We start from the raw sequence: 23,555 nt of genomic DNA, 5'->3' as shown, positions 1-23,555 counted from the left end.
AATGTTAAGGCAAACATAAATGAGTTTCAAATTCACGATAGAATTTTTCCGGAACTCATGTGTATGGAGCCATTTCACATCAATCTTGCGTTCTATGAAACTTACCTATGGAATAAAACCTTGTTTCTTTCTTTTTAAAAGCAAATTTAATTCGAAGGCTCAGTTCTTCTAGATCGAAAACACCGGTAGCTCTTTCTCAAAAATTCCTTTCCGTGGTTCCACAAGGTTCTCTCGCAACACTACCCAACATACGGACTTGAATATCTTCCTTTCAATCTCCAAAATGCAACAATATGTACACTTTTTTTGTAACACTGTTACATTTGAAAAATAATGTAAATTAGCAAACTATGCCGATGCGCCTACACAATCTCCCTCTCACCTGCCTAAAAAATGGACGCAAATCAATGTACTCCCTGTCAGTCTGAAATTCGAACAGCTGAAAAAATCCCCATCAGAATTCTGAATCCCATGGTCTGAAACTCTGAATGAACCCATCTTTCCCTACAGTATATACGAGTCTGTCTGTCAGTCGATCCCCCTCTGCTCTGCTCTGCTACGACCTGATCCTGATGGCTCCCGGCGGCAGCGGAACCCCCCTGCCGCCGCGCCCGTGCAGCCACGACCGCCGCCGCAGCGCGCCGGCGTCGTCCGAATCGTCCTCGCCGTCGTCCGTGTCGGCGTCGAGGCAGACGCCCTTCCCTTTCCTGTCGCCGCCGTGCTCGTGCCGCCTGCTCGTGCCCCTCGTCGGCGTCCTCTTGGCTTCTTCGTCGTCGACGCTCCTGTGCTCGTAGAGGCTCGGGGAGCGCGGCAGCAGAAGCAGCTCCCGCGCCGAGCCGTACCCCATGAGCCGGTGCAGGCTGTTCCTCTGCTTCTGCGGCTTCTCCGCCTCGAATTCGAAGGACGAGTTCCGCGACACGTGCAGCGGCTGCTCCGGCTGCGGCTCGTCGTCCTCCGTGGTGGAGTAGCTGCTCGGCGCCGCGAAGTCGTCGATGAACGCGAACAGGTCCGGCCGCCGCGCGCCATGGCCGTTCTCCTGCGGGGGATGCGGGGGGTTCTTCTTCGCTTCTCGGTCCCGGTCGCGGTAGGAGTAGGACAGGACGGCGGAGCAGGCGCCGCACCGGAGCTCGCGCACCATGTGGGTGGACACGGCGAATCCCGCGGGCACCTGGACGAGCGCGAAGCAGCTGGAGCAGACGATGAACGGCGCGCCCTTCAGCACCGGCCTGCAGTGCTGCTGCAGCCTCGTCGGCGGCGCCGCTCGCCGCTTCGTCGCCGCCGCTTCCGCCATGGCCGCCGCCTTCTCCTCCCGCGGCCTGTGCGACCCGCAGCAATGCCGGTCCCGGCAGCAGCAGCTGTGGTGGGCATGGCATGGTGATCCAGCAGGGCGCGCGTTGTGGCCGCACGGGTCGGCCCTGCACCGGCGGTACCGCCGCGACGGCAGGCCGCGGGGAGCGGCGGCGGCGGCAGGGCGAGCTCTGGTGGTTGGAATGGCCGCCGGACGGGGCACGTGGCGTCGTTCTTGCTGCTGCCTGGGAAGAAGATGCTGGCGAGGAGGCCGCGGAGGCATCCTTGGCTTGACGACGGCCTCCGGAGGTTGGCTGAAAAGCTCCGTGAGGTCGCCCTTGAGCTCGTCCACCGTCTTGAGGATCTTCTCGTGGAGCGGGCTCAGCGCGTGGCGAGGCGGGCTCGGCGCCTTTTCCTCTGCCGCCGCCGCGGCATCGTCTTCCCGTCTCGACTTCAGCGCAGGTCGGGAATCCTCTGCGGCAGGAGCAGACATTGACGGGGCTTCTTCGAGATTCCGGGACCGTGGTCTCGACGGCGCCGGTGCCGTCTCGCCTGAACCTTTCTTCCTCGCGGCAACATCGGCTTCTTCTTCCCTCCTCGTCTCTGAATCTGCGGCGGCGTCTCTGCTCCCGCCGGAGAAGCTGGCATCGGCGCCGCGCTCTGCACGGACGGCATCCCCTCCCGTTCCCCTTCGAGACTCAGAGCTCGCACCCGCTTCCCGGTCGGCGCTCCGACGACGATCATGTCCCTTCTCCTCGACGACCGGCGGCTTCACCTCAGGCGCGACATCACCGGCGTTCTCCGTCGGAGCGTCGAGGGCAGCGGCGGCGCTGGTGCTCGCGACATCGCCGGCCTCGCCCTTGCTCTGGCTCCGCTGCGGCGGGGCCGGGAGGACGCTGTCCGGCGAAGCGGCATCGGCAGCGCGGACGTCCGCGGGGGGCTCTGGAGCTGGAGGGCTACTGGCGGCACGGGGGCTGGCTCGGAGGCTGGCGCCGCAGCCGCCGCATTGGTACACGGGGAATCCGGCGGGCTCCTGGAGCACGCTGTGGCACTTGGGGCACCGGACGTGCCGAACAGCAGCGGCAACAGCGCCGATGGCGTCCGAGGTGGCCATGACGTTAATCCGCCAAGGCCCCAGAACATCACGGGCTATAATCGAGCCGGAGAACTCGGCCTTGTTCGCGCTCCCAAAGTCCTCGGAATTAACCAGGTTGTGCCGCTCCTCCAAATCGATCGGACTCCCAGCTGTCTCGCGAAGCTGTGCTGCTATGGATTTCCTCTGCTTCTCCTCCAACGCTCCAATTGTCGGTATCCGCGGTTTCTTGCACTGGTCAGCAGCCCAGACACCACGCTGTATATATGTATGGATTCTAAATTGGTGTGCAGGGAACGCGGGTTGGCAGGCTGCTCCGGTATTATGGTACTACGCGTGAAGGAAGGAAGGGAGGAATAGAATAGAAGAAGAACGGGGGAAGCTAGGCTAGAGCTGAGCTCATGTAAAACGATGCGTCCTGCGTGGCTGAATATTTATATGCGCGGTGGGCGGGCGAGAGGAAGAAGAAGAAGGTGACCGACCGGTTCAACGAGAGCGATTGGCTCTGCTGCCTGGATCGGGTGGTGGGCTTTTTTGGCCGCGGGAGAGCCGGCGAGTGGAAGGGCCAGGTCGGATGACCGTGTCGCGGACGCCAGTCGCCGGGCCACCGCGTTGTCTGCCCTCCCTGCTCCTGCTACGCGCGCCTTCTGGAATCTGGATGTTGCCTTTGCCACCGTGGACTGTGTGAGCCGCGTGCGTGTGGCGCTCGATCTCCTCGTGTGTGTTGGGCGGGTTTGTTTTGGGGCCGGCATGGCTGCAGAGCAGTCTTTTTCTAAGCAGGCACGTAGGGGAAAGCTGGCCCGGCGGGCGGTTGGGGCCGGGGGAACCCCCTGCCAACCTCGTGATTCTTTCTTTACTCTCAGTAGCATAGTAGGGAGGATTACTCTACTGCTGCTGCTAACTACGTGTGAGGTTTTCGATCTTGCGCACGGCACGCATGACGGCATGAGCGAGCGAGCGAGCTCCTGCGTTACGTGGGTACACGGCGCACTTGTACCAACAGCCAGTCAGCCACGGTCCCTGTTTATACGTACAGCACAGTATAAATTATGCAAGAACTGAAAATGAAGAGGCATTTTGCCGTTAAAAACTGCTTGGACAACCCAGAAGTATCTAGCGTTTGCTCCATCGACCAAAATCGACGGGGGGCATGCATGGATTGTTTCTTGTTTGTTTAATCTCTTCTCCTGTCTATCGAGTTCCGCGACGACCGGTTCATGGAGGGAGATCAAGTAAACAATGACTTTCCACCGCGACAGCGCCACCACCGCTATAGCTCAGCTCACACGCGATCAGCCAACACAAAAAGTCGTAGTACGCGTACGTGCTTGGTGACGATCGTAGCTCGATTTTGGCCTCGCACCACGCGACCAATTCACGTCAAGACGGTCGAAAGATTATTAAACGCAAAAGGAGTCGCGCGGCCGTCACGCTCGCTCGATCACGTACCCATTGTTCTTCTTCTTTTCTTTAACGAAAACATGCCTGACACGCGAGTATGATATTCATTCATGGGGGCCGAATAAATGAAGGAAGGCGCCGCCCTGGCTTGAAATGGGAAAAAGGCGTTTTTTGGCGAGGCACGTAGTTAGTACAGACTTGCTAGTCGTCGTCCGTGGCACGCAGCAGGTCAAGCTAGTTATTAAGGATGCACGGAGGTTCTTCTTGTTGTTTTTGTCAACGGCGGTGAGCTCAGGGATCGGTGGAGGGCGGCGTAGTATACATACGTGTGGGTGCCCGGACGGTGCCGTGCCAGCCGCCTGAGGGACCCGGAGCACCGGCACCAACTAAATCAGGGGACCTACGTAGTACTCCTGCTACAACTAACGACTAACGCGGGCGAATTGAACCGGGTTTATCAGTCAACCAGGGACCAGGGCGAGTCGCACGTACTAGTACTTTGGGCAACCAAACCGCGGAAGAGGGTGTCCTTTTTTGTGGGAACCCATGGATTAATTAGTTTACTCCTGGTGTCCTGGTGGATAGATTGTAGAGCGTGACGACCGAGCTTACATCACTCCTTTCTTCTTCTCCCTTTTGCTTGGAACATACGCACTCATGACTCATGAGTTTAGGTAAAGCATGTTGTTCAGAAAACTAATAAGTACGTGTGCAGCTAAATTCTATGGCAAATCAGCGCACGCTTGTGTGACTGTGGACGAACTTCTTTTGTACGTGAGCCATGTCGTGTCATTTTTCTGCCTAGTAATAACGTGCCTGTCGCGATGGCGTACGGGGTTCCATGATAGCTGTCCGAATTCAGCTTATCTTTCCTTTCTTTTCTGATCATGATTATTACCATTGCTCGTGTAGTGACCAGTGTGTTCCATCGTGCACATAATGAATAGGTAGTTACCTCTGTTAATAATTTTTCTTGGATGTTTATGACAGAGAGACGACGAAAAAAAATGTGGTGCGCTAGTCAATCCGTAATCGGTCATGGCATAGGAGGGCTAGCCGGCTAGGGTATAGTAGCAAACCACCCTTGTTTGCAACGCCACGACTTAAGACGTGTTTGTTTGTTCCGATGGGAATGCACCATGAATGTTGTAGCAAGGATGCATGCTAAGAGGGTGCGGCAGCCCAGTGTACGTTCAATTGCCTTGCATGCCTGACGGCGTTGCAAGAGGAATAACATGCGGAGAGGGGGCGAGAAGGACGTCGAGGAGGCTCCTTCCTTGCCGTCTTCTTGCCCCAGGAATGTTGGGATCGTGGCAGCGTCGGGCCGTCCCACTAAAGGGGGTCAAGCGATTTCGATGTCTCGACGGCACGATGAATTACAGGCGAGCATAGCAGGAGGTGGAAGAGCGTCGTCTCCGCCACATAGAGGGGTGAGGAGCGGGCAGACAAAGAGGAAAGTCGCGAAAAAAATCAATGGGGGAGAAGGGAGACGAGGGCCTGAACTTTAAAAAGACGACTGGTTCAGCGTCTTGGCTAGGAGGCCTAATTTTGTACTCCCTCTAATTTTAAATTCAAACTAAAACCACAGCAAGAATTCAAGAAGCGAGAAATAGCTCGGATACAATAATGCTTTTACTGTATCAAGCAGCAGATCCGGGGCCGTTCGTCTCCGACGCACCAACGGCTGAGATCCGAGGCAGCAAAGCAGAGGACGCTAGCGTGACGTGCTCTTCTGCACGTGCCCCGCCCGCATTTGCTGCGAAACTAGCAGCCGTCGGAAAAAAACAAACAAACTTGCTGGTCAATCTGGCCCACGACGGCCCACTGGCAGGTAGGCCAGCCAGCCAAGTCCGACGCGGCGGCGGGGGCCATTCCGTTTCGTGCCTTTCCCCTTCACCTCTCCGGCGCGCCCGCCACCAACCGCGCGCCCCTCTTCTCGCCTCGCCGCCGCCGCCATCGCCGCGCACGGAGGCGGAGCGAAGCGCGCCGCCTCGTTCTCACCGCTCCCCGACCCTCGGCAAAACCGCCGGGTACGGAAGGTTACTACAATAGTACTCCCTAGTCCCTGCTATCTCAAAATTCCCCACCCCGCCCGGCCCGCTCTCTCGATTTCACGTCCTGCGTTTGAGATTAATCACGATTGACGGGGTCGGTCCTCGCGAGAAGAGCTAGCAGATCGGCTATGAGTTCGGGTTATCGATCTGGGTTTGTTGGCGTGGCCGGTTCCCTCTTCCGTCTCCCGGCGGCAGATCCTGTGGATCTCTCGGGGCGATCGATCGATGCTTGCTTGCCTTTTTTCTCCGGGTTAGCTGGGAACAACTGACTGGTAATTTTGGCCATATAGGATGTCGATCTGTGGGTTGATTCGAGGCTTGAACTGCCTGCCTAGGATGGATGGCATGATTGTAGAATAATTATTTTTCGCGAATAGCATGATTGTAGAATCTGGGAGTACAATTTTGGATAAAGAGACTTGTTGCTTTTTAACCAAATGTCGTAGCAGGGTTTATTGTCTTTGCTCTATAAATTTGCGGTCCCTGCTGTAGTGCAAGGCTTCCGACTCCCCATCGTAGTAGTGTAGTGCGTGCATTAGCAGACCGAAAACATGCTTGAGGGCATTCCAGATACTCATATTGTCGATGATGCAGCTTTGTTACTTGTGAGTGACAAAGCTGCGGGGCTACCTACTTGTGATTGCCATGTCCAGTGACCAGTGCTGATGAATGTTGATGTCAACTGGGATCGGTCACTCAGGTCAAATTCATTTAGTTTTGTAGAGGAGGAAGGGGAAGGCATCGTGTATCCTATCTGATAATTTTCCTGGCAAACTTACTTCCTCTGTTTAGATTGCATCCTGTAAAAGATAAGACTAATGTTTACCTATTCTGTGCTCATTTTAGATTTCCGCTTCATGACTCCAGGAAGCACATTGGCATCCAGCAACTCATATTCAGCAGAGAACAGCATCATCTTCTTGCTCTGCCTTTTCGCACGATACTTGGGAATTCCTGGCTTAAACTTTCACTTGTCCAAGGCCTTCGGTCAGAGCAGTGCATCTTTTCCATCCTTGGTGTAATGTAGCTGTCACCAGCCCATCGTCAGCTGTATAGGATTTTGATCGATGGTTTCTTCGCAGATATCCTCTCTGACAATAAAGCTTGCACACGGACCTAAGACATTTACAAGAAACATACTTCTACCAATGGATCCCCCAAATGCTTCATCTTCTGAAAATGCCGAGTATGATTTCTCTGATGTTTTTGGTTCCAGTCCAGTCCAGATGGCAGAAAACCTTTGTCTTCTTGGTCCAGACAGTCCTGCAGCTCCGATTGAGTCCAATGAGGAGGTTTATAACGATCCTGTTGTCATCATCAAGCGGTCCCATTCTCTTGTTGGTCCAACATCACTTGTTAGCTGTTCCTTGGGACTTGACAAGCTCACGCTAAGCAAAGCAGAGGGCTCACCAGAACCAGTAGACTGCACCACAGAAGAAAATGAGGTGAACCTAGAGCAGCTCAGTGATGAAGAGTTTGGTAACGCCATGACTGAGGATGAGGGTGTTGGGCTTGATGACTTTGAAATCTTAAAACTTGTAGGCCAAGGGGCATTTGGTAAAGTCTTTCAGGTGAGAAAGAAAGGCACTTCAGAGATATATGCAATGAAAGTTATGAGGAAAGATAAGATCTTGGAGAAAAACCATTCTGAGTACATGAAAGCTGAGAGAGATATACTGACAAAAGTTGACCATCCTTTTGTAGTGCAGCTGAGGTATTCCTTTCAGGTAGGCCTTTTGTATCCATATTCTCATCTCTATGTTGAAATCACTTTTTGTCGAATATTATAGTGCCGATACTCAAACACAGTATTCTGTGTGCGCAGACAAAATATCGACTCTACCTTGTCCTGGACTTCATAAATGGGGGGCATCTCTTCTTCCAGCTCTACAAGCAAGGATTATTTAGGTCATGTCCTGCTTCTTATTAGTTATTTTGTTTGTCGAAAGGATAGCAGCACATGCATTTAACTAAATCCTTTGATATAACAGGGAGGAACTTGCACGAATCTACACTGCCGAAATTGTCTCTGCAGTATCCCACCTCCACGCCAATGGTATTATGCATAGAGATCTCAAGCCTGAAAACATCCTGTTAGATGCTGATGGCCATGTAAGAATTCTTTATTATAACCAACAAACCATTTTGCCACCTCTTTAGTTGTCTGACATGAATTTTTTTGTGCCACTGTTCTAGGCCATGCTCACTGACTTCGGTCTTGCGAAAGAATTTCGCGAGAATACCAGATCAAATTCCATATGTGGTACTCTCGAATATATGCCCCCTGAAATTATTCTTGGCCAGGGGCATGACAAGGCCGCTGATTGGTGGAGTGTTGGAATCCTCCTGTTTGAAATGGTGACGGGCAAGGTGAGTTGCATATTTGCGTAGCAGATGCTGTGATCTTACTTGCGTCCACGAGTTACAAGCCTTGCTCCTTACTGCAGCCCCCATTTGTCGGGAACAGGGAGAAAATTCAGCAGAAGATAGTGAAGGAGAAATTGAAGCTTCCACCATTTTTGTCTAGTGAAGCTCACTCCCTCCTTAAAGGAGTAAGTTTTCCAGCTGGCTTGCTTTCATTATTCATGTAACTTGTACTGAAGTATGACCTTCAAGAATATCACTCACATGCATTCCAACGGCAAGAGAATACCAATGCACTGTCTCTATACTACAGGCTTAGAGCTCTTTAAAATGTCGTTTTTATCTGAAAACTGACAACCCGCTGTCCACTGCAGTTGCTCAACAAAGATGCTGCTAAGCGGCTGGGGACCGGTCCTGGTGGCAGCGACGAGATAAAGAAGCACAAGTGGTTCAAGCCCATCAACTGGAGGAAGCTAGAAGCCCGGGAGATCCAGCCGAGCTTCAGACCAAACGTTGCCGGCCTGACCTGCATCGCCAATTTCGATGCATGCTGGACGAACACCTCTGTGCTGGACTCACCCGCTGCCACCCCTGTCACTGCCGGTGGCGGGCAAGGCAATTTTCCCGGGTTTACCTACGTCAGGCCCACGCCATTCCTACGGGAACTGAAGCCTTCCACTTCTAGCTAGGCTGCAAGACTAGCTGAGTTCAGCAGCGAAATATGCGTGCAATTTTGATAATAGTTTGTTAACCATGTTGTACTGCTGCCTGTATGATATCAGTTCTTTGGCCTCTTACTGAAACAGAGAAGCAAACATCTGACATTTTGTATTGGCAGGTGTTAGTTGCTAGCCAAGTTAACGGGACTCAGAAATGCAATCTCTTAAAATATATACTTCATGGATAGGAAAAGACAGGATTTCTTTCTGAGCCGCAACACAATCCTGTGATTAATTCTAAACTCTTTTGCATTCCTATGAATCAAAAAGAAAAGAACAAAACTCATGGCCACACAAGGACACATTGCAAAAATGGGGGCCACAATTCATGTCAAATTCAATTCAATTCAATTCAATCCTCACACCATGTGGCGGCTCCCAAGAAAGACGATCCGAAGCTTTCACCAATGCTCAGGTCCTGCGACAGGGTGCTACAGCCTACAGATATACTGACCTGCTGGGCTTAGCTCGTTGGGCCTCATAACGGGCCATATTTTGGGCAAGGCCCAAGGACCCTAATTCCTTTCTGATTATCATCAACGAACCCCTCATACCCTCAAAAAAAAATCAACAAACCCCTAAAAAAAAGATTATCAAATCAACGACAAGTCGACAACCAAGAATCCAGAGACAGGCGATGGACGCGTTCTTCTTCTTCGTCCACCATGGATGCGGCGAATCAATCGTTGCGAGAGAGACGGCGGCGAAGGGATTGGCGTAAGGATTTTCTCTGTCGGAATCCTTTCTGGTTAATTTTCTCTCGGTGAAGACTGCAGAACTAATTATGGTGCTTATATGAAGGGCTTGATGTGATGTGCTTGGCGGGGGAGTTCCCATTGGTTCAAAGAACTTGGCGGGTGAGTTTCCAATAGGTTCAAGGGAATTTTGAAATTTTGAAGTTTCCCCTTTTATCCATTGGTTCCACAGAAAACTTCCAGCCAGCCGCCGCCATGGGTATGATCATATGATGCCCGCGAGGGACAGCGCCGGTCAGGTGTTTGTTGGCTGCTCTGAATGGTAGTGAAAGGATTTCACCTGGCACCTCAAGTATTGAACACAGCAATGAACAGTTATATAAACGAATCAATCTCCCAATGAGAAATTCTACACCTGCCAAGGTACAAAGTTACAATCCAAACGCTAAATCAATTGAGGTTCTGCACCTGGTGTCAGCCAATGTTGGCAACGAAGGAACTCAAATCACAAATTAGCTAACGAATCGAATGGGGCATCATCTGGAGGTTTGATGAGAGGGCAGCAGCACTAGAACTAGACTGGAGGAGGGTTGGAGTCCTTGAGTTTCTCATCGGCGGAGTCGCGGCTCTCGGGGCCAGAATGACGGAGCCCCTCGATCATCCTGATGACTTCCTCCATCGCCGGGCGGCGCTCTGGCGGGCCCGACGTGCACGCCATCGCGATCTGGAGCATCTGGACCAGTTCCTCCTCGATGTTCTGGTGCTTCATCAGCTCGACGTCAAACACCTCGGCCGTCCACTCCTCTCGGACCACCGAGTGCACCCATCTTGGGAGGTCGACGACGTCGTCGTTACCCTGTGACTGCAGCGGCGCCTTCCCGGTGAGCATCTCCATGAGGAGGACGCCGAAGCAGTACACATCAGACTTCTGCGTGATTTTCCGGCTCTCAACGGTCTCTGGAGCACGATAACCAACCACGACGCGGGATGCGCTGACAGGGGCATTCATCAGAGAGTTGAGACCGTAGTCTGAAACGTAAGGATTGTGATCCTGATCGATGAGGACGTTGGTTGACTTGATATTGCCATGGGTGAGCTTGCCGCCACCTTCTGCATGAATGTGTGCAATGCCATATGCTGTTCCAAGTATGACCTTCACCCTGGTATTCCAATCTAGCAGTGTCTTTTCAGAAACACCCCTGATACCTGTTGATCAGCAATTTAGTAAGATTGAAAGGGATACTATCAATTCAACAATTAAATATCTTGTTTTATCGAACACAAGTTGCACATTGTATCATGGGCATTTTATCACTGGTGACTAGTCAATGGTGTGAATTTACATGTGGAGTTAACTATCTACAATGGTATGGATATGAGCTGCATAGTTCAAGCTAAGCTATTTATTAGGCTGACACTGAAATGTTGACCTCAGCATACAAGAAATATGTAGAGATGAAAAGGCATACCATGCAACATGGCAGAAAAGCTGCCGGTGGTAACGTAATCATAGACGACAAGCTTCTCATCCTTGGAATAGTAGAAAGCACGAAGCGGGACTAGATTTGCATGGTTGCCCAGCCTCCCGATGAGCTCCATCTGCTGCTCAAACTCCCTTTTCCCTGCCACGACATCTTTTAGTCTCTTAACAACCACGACAGTACCATCCTCGAGTATAGCTTTGTAAGCAGTCCCATAACTCCCTTTGCCAAGGACTTCTGCAGAAGCTCTTAGTAGATCCTCCAGGTCAAAGCTATAGGTGCAACCTTCCAAGAAAACCAACTTATTCTTCTCAGCAGTTTGGACACCGCCACTGAATTCCTGTTTTGGTTTCTCACTCCTGACACCAGTTCCCTTACCCTTGTGGTTGACACCACTCTCTTTCTTGCTCTTCCTCTTTGAAAGGCACACAATCAGCACAACCACAATTAGCATCAGCACAGCCAATCCTCCAATAGCAACTGCAATTATCAACCCTGTACCAGGTTTCTTCTCGTGATGCGGTGACACCGGATGTGGTGGAGATGAAGGCAATTCTGGTGAGGGTGTTGGCGAAAGAGAAAATGAACAATCATCTAGGGGCGGCCCGCATAATTCAGGATTCCCTAAGAACGAGCCATTCGGGAACCTTTGGAGCGAGCGAGGAATTGGGCCTTTCAGCTCATTGTTGCTCAGATTTAACAGTCTTAGACTTGGAAGCTTCAGATCAGGAATTGATCCAGAGAGAGAATTTTCTTGTAAATTTAGGAGAGATAACTCAGTAAGGTTTTCTAAGCTTGTAGGAATTTTTCCAATGAAGGAATTGTAGGACAGCTCCAATACACTAAGGTTAGGATTGAAAGAAGAAGGCAAATCTCCTGTAAGTTCATTGTGCTGAAGGTATATGTAACGTAAAGAAGGAAGCAAGGCCACATCAGATGGAAGGCTTCCAGATAAGCGATTAGACCGCAGGCTCAGAACTTGGAGAGAATCAAGCTTTCCAAGAGTGTTTGGAGGGATTTCTCCAATGAGTCCTGCACCTGGCACCCTCAACTCAAATATGCGTGACTGATCCCCTGAGCATGTAACGCCATGCCATGAACACACTGATGTGCTTTGGTCCCAGTTGAGCTTGTTGCCGCGATAGACTTCAGAGGCAAAGGCAAGAAGGGCTTGCTTCTCAGAGGCTAAGTCCGCTACTGCCAAGGGGTTGAATGACGATAGTAACAAATGTAGTGACAGCAGGAGATGGAAAGGGCTTCTAAGACTGAGACGATCCATCTGTCAAGTCTTCAAATGGGGGAACTAGATCAGCAGCGCCTTCATTTGTTTGTACCAGATAGGTAACCAACCCTGATCAAACAAGGGTAGACATTCAGTGACGAAAACAAGCATTACCGACAGTAAGACTTAAAATTTAGCTGCAAACGTGAACAGCATGTACATTTCATCAAAAGAGAACAAACATAAATTGGCAATCACTGCACGCATGTCTGAGGTGCAAAGGGAACACCAACGCATGCAATCATGTGAATTACACATGTCTGTATAAACAAGGGATGTCAGCACAAAAAAAAGCTATTCGTTTCCATCAAGTGACTGTCTGAAAGAAGCAGGACACTTTGAAAAGAGGAAATTCCCATCATTGTCTACAGATTTGATAATTCCAAACTAGTGCAACTTGCTTTCTCCGGTAGTAAATTGCAAGTTGAGCAGAGATCAGTATGGACGAGCAGCCAGGCACTTTACTGAACTTCCTGCTCACATTACGCATGGTTCTCTACGACAAAGTAAAAATACATAACAAGTTGAACATGAAAATCAACTGAAGGGACAGAAATTCCACCTTCAAGGAATGGCGCCCTTTAAAGTCTAAAGGCAGGAAAACATGTCCTAAAAATTGTTGGCAGAAAGCAAACTAAAGGGTAAGAAGGAAAAAGAACAAAAGTGGCATGATACGGTCAGCGTATAAAAGCCAAAAGCATCAACAAAGCAGGGAGAAGGAGAATAGCAGGAACAAAGCTGAACCCATCCATCATAGATCCCATAAAGATGAGCACATCACATCATGTATCTACCTTTGTCTCTACTTAGATGAAAGAGTGAAACTCAGGCACATAACTCCCATACATTGTGAATTGTAATGCAACACGGCCGACAGAAATTGATGTAACTGTCTGATGAAAGTTGAAATCTTACTTGTGGAATCTCTGGGCACGCTTAGGACTAAAACGACTTAGCTTTAACATTGCTGAGAAAAACTGCTTCGTCAGAGAATCCACTAAACAAAGGTTGACACTTGCCACAGAAAAAGAGAGAACTGTTAAGAAACTCTGGAGATAATGTGGCCTTGGAGATAGATGGTCGGAACTGCTGCACATGGCAATGTGCGTCCAGATTTACAGCGTTGTTTACTGACTACAAGGTCTAGAGCAGCACGCAATTGCTTCATCTGCACTTAAAGACAAGGACCAATTTCTTAATCAGAGCCAGCAAATGACTAATCACCAGTGCTCCAAAGTCCAAAGTCCAAGCCCAGCTCACACATTTCTAAGCTCTACTACTAGCTCCCGACAAGTTACAGCTCATGTGAAAGTAGCTGGTTTGAGTCAATTCTAAACAAGAGCCAGGAACATGCTGGTACGAGAAATTAACACTCATGTGGGCGCTACTGTTTACTGCTTATTACTCCACAAAATAAAAACTCTTTACTGCTAGATCCACCACAGGGCAAGAACAAGAACTGGAGCTCGGCAGAGGTTCAACCTTTAGCCAGTCCAAACAGCAAAATTGAACCCAAAAAAGAGTGATTTTAGGCTGAGTAAACCTGTGCGTGTATGTGTAAGCATCACTAGTATCTGATCGATTGGTAGACACAATTAAGGAATTAAACCCGCTCCAGAACCCCTTATGCACCCAAAGAGGTTTCCAAATGCACCTGGACGGAGTAACTAAGAGATGCCAACCCCAGCGCATCAGAACAAAGGTAAAAGCCATGAGAATTCCTGATGGGGAAAGAAGTGGAATTGGGCCCGGGAAGGGTAAAAACTTGGAAGGAAGAACAAGAACCAACCTTTTCTTTTCTGCGGTCATTGCGTACCCTCGATGCGTCGAAATGAACAAAGAAAGATGATGCGGTGCTGCTACAACTGTAACCGACTACCCTCTAAATATTGTCGGGTTCTATATAATCCAAAAACGGCAGTCTTCTAAATAAACAAAAACAATTTAAAGTGGAGAAAGAAACAAAATCGAGTGAATGCTCGTGGGGGTTTAGATGGGAACACTAGTCTCCAAACCAGAAACGAACACGGATCTTTCCCTTCCAAAATACGGAGTACAATCAACAGTTCAACGCATCAAGACCCTGTAATTTCCAAGAAAAGCAAATTTGTCCTGGAAAATAGATCACTCGCCAACAGCAGCAGAGAAACACTACTAGCGGGACGGAATCGAGGAGATTAGAGCGGCCGTGAATGCGGAGCCGCCGGAGGAGAACAGTAGGAGCACGCACGTACCTCCACGGCGGCCGGCGGCGGCGGGGAATGGCGCGCGGCGCAGTTGGGGCAGCCTCTTCGCCTCCGGCGGTCGTCGCTCTCCGGAGACGCCGCTGGGTATCGGCGACGGAGATGGGGAAGAGAGGGTCAGAGGGACTGAGGGAGACGCCGGCGAGTCCGAGATGCGAGGAGATGGAGAGAGATGAGGGCGTTTAATGGGAGGAATGGAACGGAAGGTGTAGGATCCACAGTACCAGGACACATACAACACTCTCCTGGCCTGCCTGCTGTCAGTCACTGGTCAGTGGGTGCCTCTCTGCCGTAGTCCGTTTCCTCCCCTGCTTTCTCGGCGGGCACTAATGAACTGGGAGAGTAAAACCGTAGATGCGGTAATAATGCAGGGCCCCCTGCCAGGTGAAACGGGGCGCACCACACGGCCTGATTTCTCTCTCGGCCAAGCTGAAATAAAACGGGAACCAGGTGCAAAGGGCTCCTCTGATTCGTTCAAAATTTAAAGAATATTTGGAGGGTTCTTTTAAAAAAAATATTTGTGTTGATTCCTTTGTCCTTATTTTGGAGGAAAATTTACATCTGGTCAAACTTTTTGCTAGCTAGGATTTCTTTGTGTTTTAGTGGTGCTCATCCTTATGGTCTTCCGATCTACTCCCTCCGATTATAAATTGTTGTCAAAATATTACGTGTATCTAGACGCTTTTTAAGAATAGATACATCCATATTTGGGCAAATTTGAGTCAAGAATTTAGTATCAGAGGTAGTATCTTGTAAGGTTAAAGAATACATAACGTCATAATTTCGTGAACACGACAGAGAATACACACGCGACTAGCCATCCTCGCCGCCGCCATGACGTTCTGTGGAGGCTGGTAGCTCGGCGGTGCTGGGCTTTGTATAGGGCTCGCGGTCGTTGTCCCTGGGTTGCATCTGCGGGAAGCAGGGCCCTCCCTGGTGGCGGATGCGTGGAGTTGTTGGGTCAAAGTCTCCTGACAAAGGTGGCGTTTCCTTGTTGAGGCATCACAGCTTCAAGTTTCTTCTTGCCTTGGGTCTTGTACTTCGGGCGAAAGCCTAATATCTTGGCTTGCCAGATCGGGTGACGATGTCGCTACCCTTTTGGGGGCTGTCGCCTTGAAGATCTTGGACCTTGTTCTCGCATTCACGCATGTTGACGGATGACAGGAGGTCGATCGATGATGGGGATGGCTGGCTTAAGGGTTTGTGTGGCAACAATGACGGCGGAGAGTGGTCTTCGGGTCATTGTTGTGTCTGGGTAGTCGTTTCTTTGACATGTTCCCATTGGCCTTTGTGTGTTGTTGTGATGTCAGAGTATATAGCCGTGGTCATTCAGGCGGTGACAATGATAAGCGATTGGTTTGTGATGATCCTCTTGCAGGGCGAACCTTGCGCATCTCTCTTCCATTGCTCACCATTAGAATCAGAGTTGCCTAGTCCCTGATGGGTGTGTTGTATCAATGAAATGAGGTAAAGGTTTTGTTCGAGTTTTGAAGAAAAAAAACCCTGACAAAACCCGCGTTGAAATACATACTCAATGTAGTTTTCACTCGTGGCGGGTTTATTTTCAATGAAAATCGGTGGGAAGAGTCAATATTGCTAAATGAGAATAAAAATACTCAATGCACTTTTTATTTTTGGATTGACACCAAACGCCGATGGACGAAGGGCCGAATTCCGGACGTTCTGTCGATACCAGGTATAGGTGCAGTTCTCGTCAAAGTAACAAAACTGAAGTTAAACCACGAATTACAGCGTCCAAACTCCTGTAGTATTACCATAAAGCAAAGGACTGTGCTACGTACGGCCGCTGTTGTTCCGTTTACAATTTTGAATGAATGCAAGGCATCTCGATCGACATGTGATGTGGTACGTGCGTCGTGCAAGTGCAACCACCGTAGTAACGAGCCGGTCGGATGATCTGTCGTGTCCAAGGCTCCATGCACACTCTCAATTACTCCCATCTTGAGATCTCGAGCTGTGAGAGTTGAGTTGCCGTGGAAAAGAAGGATGAGAGAGTGATCTCGGTTGACGGAGCTAGCCATATATCGCCATCGCCGGCCCGACAACGACAATAATAGAGCTGAGGTGCAGTCGTCAGTGGTAGCTAGCTAGGTCAGCACGGCGGTCTACTCTAGGTACTCTAGTTTTGGTCCAGCCAGCAACCTTTTGCTGCTCCTCCGTATCGTATTTAATTATGCTTGGTGCCAAAGCTAGCTGCAACAGGATTCATGAATTGCATGATGATGTGTTAATTAACCGGTCAAAGTGTCGTTGGCTAAATTAGGCGTAAGTGCTGACGATCGATGGCATGCACTTGCACTCTTGAGCTCCTTTCAGAGTGTCAAATGTAGATGTCAACCAGTAAAATTCTCCTTTCTCCTTCTCATGTGTGTGTGTGGTTTTGTGTTCTTACTTTATGCGAAAGAATGCTACGAGTACTTTATTATTACAGTCACGTGCTCTCGAGATCACTTGCAATTTGCAAACCTGGAAGTCAACTCAGCAGCAGATCCGTTGGCACCCTGCTGAAGTGGTTAACTGCCTTTCTTTTTTAGTTTTCCCCGTCAGAGTGAGAGGTCAATGTGTCCATGTTAGGAACTGTTTGTTTGGACTTCTGTTTCAGATTTTGGTGCTTCTAGCAATATTAAAAGCATTTTTTCCGTTTACACATGAAGCTGAGAAGTACCTCCGGATGTGCTTCTCAGCTAGAAGCACCAAATGCACGTCCGGATGTGCTTCTCAGCTTCATGTGTAAACAGAAGAAGTGATTTTGAGATTGCTAAAAGCACCAAAAGCTGAAATTGAAGCACAAATAAACAGGCCCTTAGTACTTCTTCTACAAAACGGACGACACAAGTTTGGCCGGGACATACAGGGCTTGTTTGGTTTTGAGCCAACTCTAGCCATGCCAAAATATTGGCAACCCACTAAAATTTGGTGCATGTTTGTTTTGTTACCAAAAATTTGGTTGACAATGACCTTCTAGATATCACTCTCATAGATTTTTACCAAATCTTTGGTCAAGTGTGGGTTTAAAAATTATTGGCCAAATAATTGACAAGCCAAATTTTGCCAAAATTTGGTAAGGCTACATTGGACATAAACCAAATAGACTCATAATTCCAAACTCTGAAAGCGAACCTGCTTTATTTAGCCCCCGGTTCTTCTTCCACGGTTCGTCGTTGTCGCCTTGATGGTGATGGCAGACGTCGATTTCTTCTACTAACTGTATATTAGCATTGCACATATCTAGCCGTACGTCATCGTTGCTGCGCCGCTGTGTTCATGACGTGTCACCCATCGCTGCGTGGACTTTTTCAAAGGCAGCTAGCTAGCACATCATCAGAGGAAAAGAGTTGGAAACGAAAAAAAGGAAAAACAGAGGGAAAAGAGTCGGAAAACACGGAGAAATAAAAGTGCTGCTCATTGTGGTTGAGTGGACACTGGTGCTCGTTGACTGGAAATAAAGTCATGTTGGCACTTTCGACAGGCTGGACATAGTAACGGTTCAACGCGAACGGGTGATGCAGAAATGCAGCCTAGCAGCAGTGGGCACATACGTGCCCCCAGCTGCCCGCTGTCTGTTTGCGTAGTGCAATTGGCAGTGCTGGATTCTTCTGTTTCTGCGTGCAGCCAGGAATCAAATCCAGATTAATAGAGAGGTTTTGCTTTAGATTTGTTTGTTTGGGTTATACATACTGATATAGACTCAGTATAAACAAGAACAGTGAGCGCTAGCTGCTACTCCCTCCGTCCCAATATATGAGGCACGCACGCATTCCAAGATTACAAATTTAACTAGCAAAATATAAATTATATTTTATAAAAACTATATCATTAGATTCGTAATTAAATGTACTTTCTAATGATATATTCTTTACATTATATAACTTATATTTTGGTAGTTAAATTGATGATATTGGAAAACGTGCGTGCCTCGTATAATGGGACGGAGGGAGTAGTATACTACAGAAGCCAAGAACCTGGCAGGCTTGATTGGAAGATGTACGGGGCAAGAATCACACTACAGTACTACTCGTACATGTTACTATAATCCAAACTGATATGCAGCAGGATTCCGTTACTTGCATGCTTGCAAGGAACGAACATCATATGTACTAGCACAGGCAGGGCTCTATCTTGAAAGCCATTTCTCTCGTGAAAAAGGAGAATAATCTGCAGGGCTTTGCTTCTATACAAAGAAACCAATTATGTTTGCATCTCCTTTTGCATGGTGCGTACGTGTGAGTGTGACCGGCCGACCGAGGCTTCTCTGTGTGAGCTCTAGCTGCTGCTGGGCTTGTGCTGAGTTGACCATCTGCTTTGCTGTTGCGTGTGTTATGCGTTTGCTGTGAGGGAGTACACGATTTACCATCGATGGGCTGGAGCTAATATGTACACAGTACTGTACACTGTACAGTGCCAGCAGCGATAGAACTGGACCATCCATCAGTCACTACACCATTCATGATTGTTAACTCCGTCTCTGTACGGGACTTTTGCTTGCTGAAGAAACGCAGGAATGGAAGTCCAATCCAGGGCCCTAGCTTGGACGCCAGTTGCAGCCATGCAAGGAAATTGCTGAGATGCAATTTCAATAATTGAATCAAAAAAGTTGTTATCATCAACTAAAAAAATAAAATAGTCATTTCTCAGTGTCGTCATAGCAGAACCGTTTTTTTTAGCGAAATCCTGACCTTTGCTTGTGGCCGGCCGGCTGCGTTTCTCTGCATCTACCGGAATCTCGGAAGGCCAGTGAAGTGACATACGTTCAGGCCTCTGTGCCGCAGGGCGTCCGTGGTGACCTTTCGGCCTTTGTGGCCCAGGATTTGGTGGTCTTTCTTTTTTTTGAGAGAGGAGCCCAGGATTTGGTGGTCGTTCCGGTGTCAGATCTAATGCCCCCCCTCAAAAAAAATCTAATGGCCCACATTCTTGCAGGAAAAGAAAATCTGTTGGGCCACAAAATGGGCTGCTCAAAGACGCAGCCTTTTCCGTAGTGGTCTCGAAGGTAGAGCTGCATGCATGCCGGTAAGGCGACCGTACCGGTTGGAATCAAGTGGCCTGAGCAAAGTTAATTTGAACAGATTTAACAAAATATATTAAAATCTTTGTCACATTTTACAACTTTACTTGCATAATATTTGGCATTGTCTGTATCGCTGCATCTCAGAAAAAACACGGTTATATTAGTACAAGTTTTCTAGAAGCTCCCTTTATGTCCATCCGTCCTGTCCCTGCAGAGACAAACTAACACGCCGTTTGCAGATAATTGATGATATAGTGAGAAGATGCACATATACCTTTGTTCCCAAAAAGGGCACCCTAGCTAGATAGCCTATTCATCCAAAATGGTGTGGATATGATGTGGCTAGCTATCCCGATATAAATATATAGCTGCTGCTGGCTCTATGTCTTCTGCTTGTTATAATTAAACTCGATTCGGCCGGCCGGCATCAGAACATGGCCTGATGACCTTATATTGCCATGCCTGCGCTGCAAGGCAACAACAGTGACATCATTCGTTCAATTCCTTCCTCGACCGACCGATCGATCACCAAGTTGCACATATGCGTTTCGTGCGTTCATGACACTGGATATTGTCAGAGTGATCTCCTACCTTGTGGGACCAACGGCCCACCGGGCCTAGATCTGACGCGTCCTGATCGAGGACGTCCAACCCAATATGGTTGACGGGCCCCTGTCGCGTTGTGCTATATAAAGAGGTGGGGGACCGGGGCATGCACTACGAGGTTCACTGCGTTGCCGTCCACCCCACCGAAATACCCCTACCAATTTAGGGCTTGCGCAGACAGCGACGGGAAACTCTGCCGACGCCGTCGCTCCCCGCCGCCGTCTCTCCCTCGCCGTTGCTCTCTCACCGTCGACATGGCCGTGCCGTCGAGTTCCTCGTCGTCCCAGGGAGAAGGTACACATCCCTCTTCCGCTCCTCTCTCTCTCTCTCCCGATCCCATACCCAAACCTCAAGATGATCCACAGAGAACAGTTTTACCGGCTAGATCTACTCCTAGAGATAACTAGGATTCTAACAATGGTATCAGAGCCACCCTCTAGGCTTTTAGATCCGTCGGAAAAGAGAAAGAAAACAACAACAAAAAGGAACCCTAGCCTACCTCTTACTCAAGGTTCGCTGCCGGTTGACCTTGGCGCCGCCGGGTCGCCGGACAGTGGCGCCGCCACCGGCCACTTGACGGCGACGCGTGCACGCGCGCGCCGGCAAGGGGCCGGGGAGGGCGCCGGCCGGACGGGGGCTGTTGCTTCCACTGGGAAAGAGAAAAGGAAGAAAGAAAGGGAGGCGGGGGGAGGAGAAGAGCCGGCAGCGCGGCTCGCCGTCGCTCACCAGTAAGAGAAGAATCGGAGAGAGGTTAGGGTTTTTGGGCCAGCTAGGGTTTTGGCCGGGGTGTTTTGACCCGGAAGCGACCGCCCCCGTACAGGGTTCGATATCTGTGTTTATTTGTGCTAGTCTCTGAATCGACTCACTAGCACACACAGTTTCAAGATGTAATACCAAGATACAAAGGTCAAAAGTACTTTATTACATCGTATCATCCAGACTTAATTGTACTTACAAACTTGCATGACCCCTTGGGCCAGCATAAACAAATATTGTTTGAAAACCATAAAACATTGTATCATAAAACTGCAGCGAAAAGGAAGAGCAAATGGGCCTCAACTACTCCCAGAGGAGAGAGCATGTTGGAATGTAAGCACATGACCCAAAGAACATCGACGAACCTCACTCTTCGGCAGATTCACTTGCATTATTGATTGCAGCCACTACGTGGTCAATACATTGAATGTATTGGCAAGTTCACCTGTAAGTTATAACAAATCCTACCAAGTATATGCAATTGAGGGATAGTGGAGTTTAGGCTTTATGGCGTGGTAGCAAAACATAGTTTATCTTACAACAATTGAATGTTACAGTAATGTTAACTAATGGACACCGGGTAGAAACACTGATGCTCCTATTAATCTAAGGGCATCGAGTAGACACATCGATGCTCCTAAACCCAAATTCAAACCATTCATTTTATTTAGAAATTGGAATGAGTGCGGCCTTCTTTACAGCCCCCAGATCTAGTCGCTCATAATTGTCCGTAACCGGGGACACGGCTAAGTACTTAGTTTGACACTCTCGAAAGGTTGTACACATTCCCCACAAGAAATCGACGTGTTAATCCCTTGCTGTTCTCCGGGTGGAGTAGCAACGACATCGACTTCAAGAATTTTCAGAACATATTCACCCAGAGCACCTGAGGGACCCGCGCTCCCACCTACACAACTACCTCAGTACAATCCCTCGGATCTAGGTTCATATTTCTTACTCCATCCAGCCAGAGCCCATATTAGCTTGTGGTTGTACTGGAAGCTACTAAACAGGAAACTAGTCCAGTCTCTGATACCCCAGGTGGCATTCCACATTTGCGACGCAAGCGCTCCCCGAATCCACGAAAGAGACGTCCATGGACGATCCATCTCCGTATCCACGGAGACTTGACTAAGAGGGACCCATAGAAATGGACTTGACGTCGCATAACATCTCAAAATCTCAAAGCAGTCCACTCAGGATGGTTCATTAGGGTTGTTTTGCCAAGTTTCCAGAATCACTCCACTTCATCATTTCACAGTGATTGAGATTCCCTCCCACGTTTACTAACATAGCATGGCTAAGCAATACTAATCACGATGGCTATTGGTGGAGGATTCATGACAAAGGTAACCCTATAACTAGTAGGTCAATCATAGCTAGCATAAGTACGAGTAATAGTCCTATCAATGCATTTCTACAAACAACTCTAATGCATAAGTATTTTAAAAATAAACAGTAATAGGTTATGATCAAAGTGAACTTGCCTTGGTAGCAGTTGGAGTTCAAACACTCATCACAATCACAAGGTTCGCTCTCCGAGAAAACTATACGAACAAACAAACATACACCTACATAAACACACAATTCACATCACGACAAAATAAGATATGCTATGATGCAGTGCAACATGTGACATGATTTAGTTCATTTTATTTGGGTGATCAACTGATCCAAAGCATTAGCAATTAAAACAAATGCATTAGGGTTTTAAACAAAAGGCAAAAACAATTGATTAAAACCCTAAATTATAGTTTCATTGGCATCAGCCAAATAATTTAATTCAAAATTTTTATCTCCCTGTCCCAATGGACAGAGGATAATAAAACAAATTTTTGGGCACTGGTTTCAATTAAAAAGCATCTCTAATTAATTAGTTATGAATTAAATGGCATAAAAGGCCTCTCTGTAAATTGACTGTGATTCAAATATTCAAATTTAAATTTAAACAGTGCAAAAGATTCTACAGGTCAAGAGCTTTCCAGAAAGGTAAAGTTTGTCAAATTTGGCCAAAGGGTTTAAAAGTTATGATCATTTGAAGTTCTAGGGGTTTTTCTGCAAAAGTGCCATTTAAATAAATTCCGGGATTAAAATTGCATTTTCCTTTTTCTATTACTGTGTCATGTGTCACGTCCCTATTGGTGCATACCGGTTCGTTTAAAAATAAAACGCGAGATCTAATCTCGACCCTGGGATCTGGATCGGACGGACGAGGGAAGAGCTAGGGTTTACCGGCGGCGGCGGCGTTCGCCGGAGTTGGAGGAGACGGCGGCGCGGGTACGGGAGTGGCGGCGCGGGCACGGGAGCGGCGGCGTGGGGTGATTCCTGCGATGGCTGGGCTCGAGGAAGGGCGGAGACGAAGCGGCGCGGCACGGCGAAGACGATGACGGGGTCGACGTTCTCCCTCGTGGCCGGATTCGTCGCCTAGGACGACGAAGAGGCGGCGGCGGCGGCGAGGCTTCGGGTCCGGGTCGTCGGGGCGCTGCGGTGAACAAAACGCGGGAAGAATCGCGTCAGGAGACGCGCGAGAACGAGGGGAGAAAGAAAA

General features: G+C 48.9%; 3 protein-coding genes and 1 long non-coding RNA gene across 11 annotated transcripts; 2 read left to right on the top strand and 2 right to left on the bottom strand.

Moving 5' to 3' along the window:
* Positions 1-240: 240 nt before the first annotated feature.
* On the bottom strand, positions 241-2,605 carry LOC100829438 (protein ENHANCED DISEASE RESISTANCE 4). Its single transcript, XM_010235583.3, has one exon. It carries the CDS (start codon positions 2,399-2,401, stop codon positions 557-559), a length of 1,845 nt encoding a protein of 614 aa, XP_010233885.1. The 5' UTR covers positions 2,402-2,605; the 3' UTR covers positions 241-556.
* Positions 2,606-5,652: 3,047 nt separating this feature from the next.
* Positions 5,653-9,103, top strand: LOC100828359 (serine/threonine-protein kinase AtPK2/AtPK19). 7 transcript variants are annotated; one of them, XM_024456658.1, is made up of 8 exons: positions 5,656-5,811; positions 6,703-6,822; positions 6,918-7,562; positions 7,661-7,743; positions 7,827-7,947; positions 8,032-8,205; positions 8,283-8,387; positions 8,574-9,103. In XM_024456658.1, the coding sequence occupies exons 3-8, from the start codon at positions 6,984-6,986 to the stop codon at positions 8,886-8,888; spliced, it is 1,377 nt and encodes a 458-aa protein (XP_024312426.1). In that variant the 5' UTR covers positions 5,656-5,811; positions 6,703-6,822; positions 6,918-6,983; the 3' UTR covers positions 8,889-9,103. The 7 variants fall into 7 exon arrangements, with proteins under 7 accessions (XP_010233881.1, XP_024312426.1, XP_014754732.1 ...); XM_014899246.2 differs by having other exon boundaries at positions 5,656-5,820; XM_010235581.3 differs by having other exon boundaries at positions 5,656-5,820; positions 6,682-6,822.
* Positions 9,104-9,334: 231 nt separating this feature from the next.
* Positions 9,335-10,067, top strand: LOC112269720. The gene is made up of 2 exons (XR_002961636.1): positions 9,335-9,635; positions 9,720-10,067. It is a non-coding gene; the product is annotated as an uncharacterized LOC112269720 (long non-coding RNA).
* Positions 9,982-14,882, bottom strand: LOC100827445 (probable inactive receptor kinase At5g58300). Of its 2 annotated transcripts, none has more exons than XM_010235561.3 (3): positions 14,611-14,882; positions 11,083-12,445; positions 9,982-10,819 (listed from the first exon to the last, which is right to left on the bottom strand). In XM_010235561.3, the coding sequence occupies exons 2-3, from the start codon at positions 12,371-12,373 to the stop codon at positions 10,188-10,190; spliced, it is 1,923 nt and encodes a 640-aa protein (XP_010233863.1). In that variant the 5' UTR covers positions 12,374-12,445; positions 14,611-14,882; the 3' UTR covers positions 9,982-10,187. The 2 variants fall into 2 exon arrangements, with proteins under 2 accessions (XP_010233863.1, XP_003562443.1); XM_003562395.4 differs by lacking the exon at positions 14,611-14,882 and adding an exon at positions 13,292-14,077.
* Between the last annotated feature and the right edge of the window lie 8,673 nt (positions 14,883-23,555).

This window comes from Brachypodium distachyon, chromosome 1, assembly GCF_000005505.3.
Source record: "Brachypodium distachyon strain Bd21 chromosome 1, Brachypodium_distachyon_v3.0, whole genome shotgun sequence".
NCBI lineage: Eukaryota > Viridiplantae > Streptophyta > Magnoliopsida > Poales > Poaceae > Brachypodium > Brachypodium distachyon.
Note: the sequence above shows the minus strand (reverse complement) of the source record. Positions and strands in the feature narration are given on the sequence as shown.